The sequence below is a fragment of the Protobothrops mucrosquamatus genome, unplaced genomic scaffold (genome assembly GCF_001527695.2).
Source record: "Protobothrops mucrosquamatus isolate PMUCROS unplaced genomic scaffold, P.Mucros_1.0 scaffold76, whole genome shotgun sequence".
Taxonomy (NCBI): Eukaryota; Metazoa; Chordata; class Lepidosauria; order Squamata; family Viperidae; genus Protobothrops; species Protobothrops mucrosquamatus.
This window is the reverse complement of record NW_015386453.1, coordinates 1359289-1369339: the sequence shown is the minus strand read 5'-3', so window position 1 is coordinate 1369339 and position 10051 is coordinate 1359289. Positions and strand designations below refer to the sequence as shown.

Genomic DNA, 10051 nt, shown 5'->3' with positions numbered 1-10051 from the left:
AGATAACCCACGTAACCATGTTGAGATACAGCTCAGTGACCTAGTGCAGGGCACCTTCACAGCAGCAACCTATCATTCAGGCAACTTGAAAGGGGCTAAATCCCCCAATCCTCCTCTCCACACCAAGACCATACCATCACACATTAAGTAATAAAATTAACACTAGTTATTTCATAGGCTGACAACAATGAGAGGAAATGAAGCCAGAGCAATCCCCCAATTTTTGCTCTTAAATCGTCCTGTAATACAGCTGCCAAGAATTAAACTTTACAGGTAGTCCTCGATTTATGACCATTCATTCAGCTACCACTTGATGTTATGATAGTGCTGAAAAAAGTGAGTTACAACTGGTCCTTGAAGTTATGACCATTGAAACGCCCCCCCTTCCCCAGTCACATGATGGAGCTGAAATGGCAGTAGAATTATTTATACAAAATGCAGGCTGGTACTTGTCCATGTACATGTGCCTTAGATTTAATGACTGCCTCTGCTCTCTGCCTAATACCAGCCAATCAGACACATGCATATACAAACATCTCCATGATAAGACCACAGCTTAAAATGCCACATTTCTTTTGCCCACTGCCCTGGGGATAGTACAGCCTACAGCTGCTGGTGCCCATCATGATGATGTCCCCTAAAGCTTTGGCTGGCAGCAAAGTAGCTGCGTGCACTCATGCAGCAAGGCTAATGTTACAGGCACATATTTCTCTTTCTCAAGCATGGCATTGGGCTGGCAGGAGGCCACGGTGGTGCCGATGCCAGAGTCAGCTGCACGCGGGGGACACCCACCCTGTGATCTTTCTCTTGCCTCCCTGGCAGAGGAGTCCTGTACCCTCTAGAAATGACCAGTGGCTGCTAAATTTAACTACAGTACATAGCGATGGGAGTTAATGCTGTACTCATTTCAAGTGCCATTGCTTTGTTTAGTGCTGGGTGAAAACCTGTTGTTTGTGGGTGTCAGAGATTGCATCATCTCTTTACCCCTAAGAGACTTTTTAACCAAATGGCAGGGCTAGCTGAGAGGGAAAGGTTTTGACAATTATCTCTTGTGTTTGTTTCTCACTGTACCTATTCTAAGTTAAATCAGTCTCTGTTTGAGAGTTCCTTCCCCTAACCTCTCTCTTCTACTCTCTCCCTCTTCAAGATGTATTTAAAACTTTGTCTTTTATGCATTTCTTCAAAAATCTAGCTTTTGCTTCAAATATACTGTATCTATTAGCATTCATTTATGGCTGAGCTAAGCTCATATTCCAAGATAATTATATCATGATATGTACTAGCTGTTTCTATAACAACAAACCTATCTAATTAGCACCATAGGGTGCATATTGTTAATGCTTCTACTAACAGGGATGATTTGTGAATAACTATCCAGCAGGAATGCTTGTGGCCAAAATGAGGCTTTCGTTCAGTTCTCTGCACACTACTACACTATATTGCAGGGGTGTCAAACTCGCCACATCACGTCACGTGTCGCGATGTATCGTGATTTTTTTCCCATTGCCGGCAATGAGGTGGGCATGGTTTCGCCATGACGCATCTGGCTCGTGGGCCAGCAGTTTGACACCCCTGCTGTATTGCTTTCCAGGGGAGGGGTGGGGTTCTGTCTAAAACTACAGAGGCTGCATTCACACAACTTACTTCAACTGGTCACCCTTTTCTTAGTTTGCATTTTACACTGATCCATAAAGTAACCATATTGGTTGGATTCACACAATCCGCTGAAACAGAAACCTATACTAATCAACATTAACATTAACCAAACTTGGTATGTTGTATCAGTGCAGCCACAAGGTATTTACCTGACCTGGCTAAACAAGTTGTGTAAGCAATTAGTGAATGACTGGAGGAGGAAGGGGTTGTATAATTTACGAATTTTGTGAGGTTTGACTGAAGTTTAAGCCTCCCTCATCTGGATGCTACAATTTCTCACTTGCCACGAGTACACTCCTTATGAAAATCTTATAGCAAGAGTTGGGCTGAATAAACTTCTGCACATCCTCCCATTTTTCTTTTATTCACTTGCAAGTAAGTAATAGCTAAGCATTGACTCTTCAACTTGAATTAAATCCATTTATGAAGGACAGTATCACTCAGCATGCAGAATACTTTTTACAAATAAAGAAGATTATTTGTAGTTCAGGCTTGAAATGAGGGATTAGCACTGAGGATGTTACCTAGTTTGGGTAATGAAATGCCTGCAAGAAAACAACCAAGGTCAGAGAGCACCAAGGATCCCTCAGATCCCCCCCACCCACCCCATTACAACACCCAGAGAATTTTCTAAAACTGGAAAATGCTTCCAGAAATTTATTGAGAAGCCCCAAATGCTTTTGCTATTTATTTCCAGCCTGTAGAAATAGAAAATACTTAAACTGAGCTTCTGGATAGAGATATCCCATCCCCAGCTATTGTTATCTTTGGTTGGCCAAGTCAACAAGAGTCATTTTGACCTCCAAATAGAATCTGCCCTGGGGCTGGTGTAAACCAAGAACCTTTTTTGGAAACAAAGCCATAACATAGTATATATTAATAAGATATGTATTGCTGAACCATGGTCCTATGCTCATCTTGCCATTATCTCAAGTCACTCAATTTTGTTTGCTGCAGATTTGTGCAGGGTTTCAGAAACCCCTTTGAGTAGTGACAATAGCACTGCAACAGAAATAGATTGGTGTCTTTGAAAAAATGCATTTATATTCCCAGTTTCATCTCTCTGAAAATTTGTTTGTGTCCTTTCAAATAACCTACCGTATTTTCCGGCGTATAAGACGACTGGGCGTATAAGACGACCCCCGACTTTTGAGAAGATTTTCAGGGTTTAGAAAGTCGTCTTATACGCCGGAAAATACGGTAATTATTTTTCCTTCAACTGATTATTTTTAATGAGATGTACATAATCCAGACTGAGACACTGGTAACCAATACATTTAAATTTCATTTCAAAAAGCTGATTGTTCTATAATTATGTGTAGTGACTTGTTGTTTTTTTTAACAAATAAAGGTGAAAAGACTACCTAGACTGTAAACTATTCAGACTAGCTAAAAAACAACTGAGTCTTGACTGAAAGGGAGGTGCATTCTGGCTCCAATGGCAACTATTTCTATCTGTGGACTGCTGTCAAGAGTTATCAAGAGAGAAAAGGGAGGGGGGCAGCAACAGCGGAGAAGCCGTTCTTCCCTGACAGTCAGAGGCAACTGGTGGCTGCTTTTCAGAGAGAAAGACAGACAGACCCTGAACAGGAAACAGACCCAGAGCTATGGCCCAACAAGAAGAACAAGAAATAGTAGACGTGATTCTGGAGAAGATCGACTCCCGGGACCCTCTCACCAAAGAGATTGATTTGGTGGAAAGAGACCCCAAGCAGATCAACCAAGAGGTGGTCAAGGTGAGTATATATATCTCCCGGGGCATGGGACAAAAAAGTAGCAGCAGCAGAAAGGGATTCTTTTCACAAAGTTCCCTGAAGATTGGAAAGAAAGAAGCAAAAAGTCAGTCTCACTAGATAGACCAGATCAGGAAATCAATCAATTCCACAGGGAGGCTAACACTTCTGCATTTTTGTTGAGACTGGGTATAATAACAGAATCTGGCAAGTTTGATTGTGCTGTCCCTCCTCCTTGTACTTCATTGAATCAGAGACGGGTCTGCCTGAGCCGCTCCCTAAATGTTATCTTGTGGGTCTGGATTTAACAGAGAATAACAGAATAAATACTTTGGCCCCTTTTGCCTAGGTAATAGGGTTTCCTGCATATTTTCTCCAAACTCATCTTCCCTACCCTCTACAATAATATAAACTACAGAAGGTGAATGCATAGTATATAATGTTCCTGCAAAGAATTGTTGGGACTGCATATATTTAGATCTAGAGAAGGGTATTTCTACTCCTCCAAGCTAAACCTTATTCTTCACATAATGTACTACATAAATTTATGCTCTCCCTCTCCTCCCCCACCTCCAAAAACAGTAGCTGCTTCCCAAGGAATGTATTATTTTTAAAAGTAGATTGTGGTTTAGTTTTACAATTTAGTTCATTGCGTTTAGAATTTAGCACACTGTATGAACTCTGCGTATTGAGCTACATTATAATCATATTGAGTAAAATCAAGCTGGCCACAGTGAAATGGAGGAATAGGAAAAGTAGCAATGACAAAAGTAGCAAGGGACAAAAAGTAATCAGGACTTGCCACATTCAGCCTTCAGGGCTTCCTAGATGGGTTTCAGACTCTTTTTTTTCTAATGGAAACACTTTCTTGAAAGCTAAGTCACAAAGGAAGCTCCCATCGTACTTGCCAGGCAATGACTTATTCTGGAAATGTTGGAAAGATACCGTAATAGAAAAGATAGTATTTGCAATTGAACAGACAGAGAAAAGAGGGTGAGATGTCTAAGCAAAAAGGTGTGGTTGGCGTCATGCACTTTTGGGGGTCTCACAAGAATGTCTGAAGGCGGTTCAGATCACCGCCAAGGCCCAGCACTTTTCGCCCAACCTGGACGCTTCGAGGAAGCCCGGAAACAAAACAGTAGCGCAATAGCCCCCTCTAGTGGCAGATGAGAAAGACAGTCATGCGGAAATAGGAACATCCAATTGAAATAAAAGGCTTTATTATTAATAAATATAGGCTTAAAGTAATTAAAAATGAATAAAGTCACAAGAAGGGCAACTTTTTAAGAAAGTCATACTCAACTGCACTTTCCTCAGCATTTCCTCCAAGCATCACAGAAGCAGGACTTTTAGCAACTGGTCAATGCCATTGAGAAGCAAGAATGAAAGAGGAGGAATGCCATTCTCTCTCTTCACTATGTTTAGCAGGATATGGGGAAGTGGAACGGAGGATCACCACTATTCTCCACTAACATAATTACCGTAATTTTAAGGAAAACCTGGGTCCTTGTCCCCTTCCTCTTTTTAGGGAATATATCATGCCTTCACTTTGCTATTATACTGAAAACTGAGATAGATTCATATCTTTGTAGGGGATAAAGTTTATGTTATCATTTCTATGTGTTGCTCATTCGGCTAAGAGAATGTGACTTACCCCAAATCGATCATCAAAGTAGCTTCTTTTAGAGAAGTTGGGCTATGACTTTATTATCCCCAGCCCTCAGAGTACTTGTTCTATCCTAGTCTTAGTGTTAGGCAGTGTTTCTCAACCTTAGCAACTTTAAGGTATGCAGACTTCAATTCCCAGAATTCCCCAGCCAGCCATGCTGAATTCTGGGAGTTGAACTCTACACATCTGAAAGCCACTAGGGTGGAGAAAACCTGGTGTAAGATATCTCTTTTGTTGGGCTACAGTCCCAGCTCTTCAAATGAAGGATTTCAAAGACACTCCATTGATGCAATGCTGCAAAATAAGCTGGCCAATATTCCATCTCTATGAGTGCCTTTGGGCTTACATAGGCATTTTTAGAAAGTAAAAATAGCTGGTCCCTGTAATTTACTGCTTTTTGTCCAAAAAGGAAAAAAAATAACAAGCAACCCACTATGATCAACTAAGAGTGACAATGGGAAGTTTATGGGGATCTAGAGAAAGATGCATAGCAATCCCAGCATCCTTGTTACATATGAACAGGAATTGTTATACAGTATTTCACACCTACAAAATCTCCATTTTGTGAGTAGGCAACAGCCCTATGGCAGCCATTTTGTGAGCTGGATCAAAACATGCTCTCAAAATACCAAACAGGTTCAAACAGGCTGGTTTTCCTTTTGACCATTCTCTCCTGGAAATTTTTTAAGGAGCCTGCAAAATTTACTGCCTCCCACTGTAAATAAAAGTTTAAACACAGTATTCTAGTGTATATTATATGTGACAATTACCTTTTTAATTATTAATGTTCTGCAAGCACACTATCCACCTAAATAGCTAAAAAGGAGCAAAAAAAATAGGACCTCTTCTTCCCATAACTTTCTTTTTTTCTGGGTATCTAAGGGCAGTTTTTACCTTCCTAAAGCTAATCAAGGCCAAAGGAAAAGAATGCAGTTCTCTCTAATTCAATGTTTTGCTGATTAGCTCACTTTGCAAGAAAGCTAACAAGGTTCTAAAAAGGATTATGGAGTAAAGATAAAATTTAAAAAATGACACTTGGGAAGGGATAATCAGCCTAATACTAATCATATACTATAGCAGTGTTCTAAATTCAATGTTTCTCAACCTCAGCAAGTTTAAGCTGTGTGGATTTCAACTCCCCATGCTTGCCAGGGGAATTCTGGGAGTTGAAATCCACATAGCTTAAACTTGCTGAGGTTGAGAAATACTGTTCTAATCCTTTCCACAATGGGAGAAGAGTTGAACTCTGTTCTTAGAAGCTTTTAACTTGAATTTTTGTTTATAACGCAAAACCACTTCTAACCTATCCTTCTTGATAAAACCAGGTTATCCATCAACAATTAAAAACAATGCATAATTTAAACCATCAGTTACTCTAATTTGTCCTTGATCATGCTTAATTTCCAAAGAATTAAATATTTTGGTTCTTGAGACGAATAGTAAATCCATTCCCCGCTTGCTAATATCTGGTGGAAGGTCAACTCACTAGCAAATCTGGCCCTGCCCTGATTTTGCAATTCTTTCAATGAGACCTGTTCTGGAGAACTTTCTGAGACGGTGCTCCTGGGAAATCAGCTTTCACCCCCTGCTATCCGATCTTACCCCCTGCTGAGGCAGTTACTCACCTGCTCTTTACTCCACAAGAGGCACTTCCAAAATTCATATTTCAACAGTGACAGCTCCAAAAGGAAGTTGCTCTGAAGTTTGGAGGTAAAAGACAGGCTGGGATTGTCTAAATGAAGACTCACAGTAGCATGTAGGAAAGCTATGCAAATTAAGTGCTGTCTTCCTGGTAGTTTTTTTTCCTGTCTGTCTGTTAGTTATGGAAGTGTGTAAGATCCTAGTAGTGATCTACTCCAATCCTTCCTTTAAATGCATGATTGCAATACCAGGTGGTATTCCATCCATTCGAGAATTATAGGCTGCAAGTAAACACACATAGCAGAACTCAAGCAGACTTTTTCATAAGGAAAATAATTATTTGAAAGCGCAGCTCATTAGAGAAAAGCAGACGAGGTGGAGGTTAACTCTTCTTCAATCACAGCGACCCTTCGCCACCAAGTTTAACACAGGTTTTTGCCAGAAGTAAATACAGAATATGTTTAGGAACTCAGATTCAGGGATAAGAGTTAACAGCCCCACTCCACCCCCCAATGAGAAAAATCTTTGTTCCAAATCATACCCACTGTTTTGAGGTTAAAAGCCTTAGGCTTTGTTGGGTAGTTATTAGCTCTACTTCCCTAGAACTAGAAAAAATCTTTTAGCATTCTAGATGTCCAAAATGTATTGTGCTTAACTAGCAACACAAAAATTGCTACCCATGATAGAAGAGATTTGGATATAGAAGTCTGGAATAGTATAAAGATTGCTACCTTGGATAAGGGATTAGACCACAAGTCCTCCTTTCCGGCCCTAGGACTCAATAGTTCTAGTTTAAACCATCTAGAGCAAGGGTGTCAAACTGCCAGCCCACGGGCCGGATGCATCATAGCGAAACTGCGCCCACCCCATTGCCGGCAATGGCAAAAAAGTCACGATACGTCACGTCACGACACGTCATATGATGTTGCGAGTTTGACACCCCTGATCTAGAAAACCTCGTTTGGGAAGGCTGCTTAATAGCATTAACGAATTTTTTTTCTGTTTTTCTTTCTTTTTCTTTTTCCTCTTTTTCTTTTTCTTTTTTCTTTCTTTCTTTTCTTTCCTTTCTTTTTCTTTTTCTTTCTCCCTCTCGCTCTTTCTCACTCACACACACACCCTCCAGACTTAAACAAAGCTTTGGCCAATTCACAATCTCTCTTCCTACCTTGCCAGGTAGACTTTGAAGATGTGATCGCTGAGCCAGAGGGCACCCACAGCTTTGATGGAGTGTGGAAGGCCAGCAACACCACCTTTACTGTCAGCAAGTACTGGTGCTACCGGATTCTATCGGGGGCACTGGGGGTGCCCCTTGCCTTGCTCTGGGGCTTCCTCTTTGCCTGTGTTTCTTTCTGCCACATCTGGGGGGCCATGCCTTGCATCAAGAGCTACTTCATAGAGGTGCAGTGCTGTGGGCGCTGCTATGCCTTGTGCATACGTACCTTCTGCGACCCTCTCTTTGAAGCAGTGGGGAAAGTTTGCAGCGACATCCGAGTGGCCCTGCGCAAGGAACACGCAAAGGACTGAGCCTCTCCTTTGGGTCAGGACAGGATTCTGGCTTCATTTTTCCTTCACTTGACCCATCAGATGGGACAGTAGCTCAGCTGCAATCCTGAGTCAGTCGACTGATGGAGGTGGAAACAATCTGGCTGATGGATCTTTACCTTGAATTCCCTGGCCCCCCAAAATTACTCCACCTCTTTCTGATTATGGTGGGAAAACCTGTACTCTAAATCTTGCCAGCTTTAAGATGTGTGGACTTTAACTCCCAGAATTCCCCAGCCACCCGTACTCCAACTCCAAGAAGTCCTCACACATCGTAAAGTTGCAAAGATTGAGAAGCACTGCTCTAAATGCCCCCATCTCGCTCTCACACACACACGTGTCACAACACAGTGGCAAGTTCTTCTACACAAGCCCTTTTGTGTAATAAGTAATTGTTGAGGAGAACTGCTGTAAGAGATCTGCAGAGAAAGTATAGCAAGGCTTTCTAGCAGCACAATGGGATAACTTGCCACAGCCAATTCACCACAGCCAATTCACCATGGCCAAGCATTTGACCTGTGGGTCATTTCAGCATTGTAGCCTCCCCATTCTGGCACCTTCTAGATGTGCCATAATTACAGTACCCAGAATCTTCCAGCAGCCTGGCTGCGGGATGCTGTGAGTTGCCATTCCACAATACATTGAGGCAGCCAATGGGATTAGAGCTATCATATCCGGGATACAAAATTCCAATACTGCCTTAAATTGGAACAAGATGATATAGTGTCCTGGGAAGCCATTTCAGAGATGCTTTAAGTAGAGCACTAATGCCTTACATCTCACATTTTCTCTCTCTCGCTCCGTCTCTGACATTCACTACCTTACGGTTTCAGCCAACCCATTTCATGTCACTACTGTGGTACCTTTCTTTGAAATCACTTTGTGGACACAACATTACTCAATCAGTGCTGCTCTTTCTTAAACCTTAATGCTAATTTCTGCTTTGAACTAAATACTGACAATTTTCTAAAATTTAAAAAAAATGTTTTGCATTTTATGACAATAAAACCCAAGCAAATCCTTCAGTGTCTTGTTTATTCTTTATAAAATCCTGACTGGCAGGCGCTTTCTGTGGAGAGTTTATAAATCCAGTTTATTGCAAGAGACAGAAATCAACAGACTGTATAGAAAGATCACAGTACAGTCATTTTTGTTAATGACAAGCTAATACCAGGGCTGTACATATGCTGTAATTCGCAAGAAACTCACAGGATGCGGCATTGGGCACAGAATTCTGCTCCCTGAGAATGTGAAAAAAAATTATATATATATAAAAATTTATATATATAAAAGAGCAAGTTTCTAGCCCTTATGTCTATAAAGTGATGCTCAAAAGTGTGGTTTTAATTTCCTGCTGAAAGTTTGGGTGCCATAAGTCAGATTTCCAGTTGTCAGATTGCTAACATAAATTATGGAAGAGAATCTCTATTAGTTTAATTTGCCTACTTTACCCAGGTTGCAGAATTCAGCTCGACTTTGCACAGCATTTTAAAGCACAGAGTACATGCAGCCCTGATGAATACTGAGTAGTAAAGACAAATGAGGACGATGGAGTAGGAGGTGGGGGGGGAGGGCCGGACAAACTGGACCTTGGATGATGAAGGAAAAATTGGCACATGGATCCCCACCACAAATATGTCCCCTTACTTATTGCCCCAATGTAGGAGGGTGACGCGTGCAGGGTTGGATGAGGCTGTACCAAGTAGAATGTGTGGAAAGAGTTCTAAAATTCAGACAAATGTATAAAGCATCAAGAGATACATTGCCGGGGTTGAGAGTTGAGGAAAAAAGGAGAGGGGATGAGGGCTAG

At 41.4% G+C, this 10051-nt stretch overlaps 1 protein-coding gene across 1 annotated transcript; it reads left to right on the top strand.

Moving 5' to 3' along the window:
* Nucleotides 1–3238: 3238 nt before the first annotated feature.
* Nucleotides 3239–9230, top strand: LOC107284237 (caveolin-3). The gene is made up of 2 exons (XM_015812265.1): nucleotides 3239–3392; nucleotides 7873–9230. Exons 1-2 carry the CDS (start codon nucleotides 3264–3266, stop codon nucleotides 8221–8223), a joined length of 480 nt encoding a protein of 159 aa, XP_015667751.1. The 5' UTR covers nucleotides 3239–3263; the 3' UTR covers nucleotides 8224–9230.
* The last annotated feature ends 821 nt before the right edge of the window (nucleotides 9231–10051 follow it).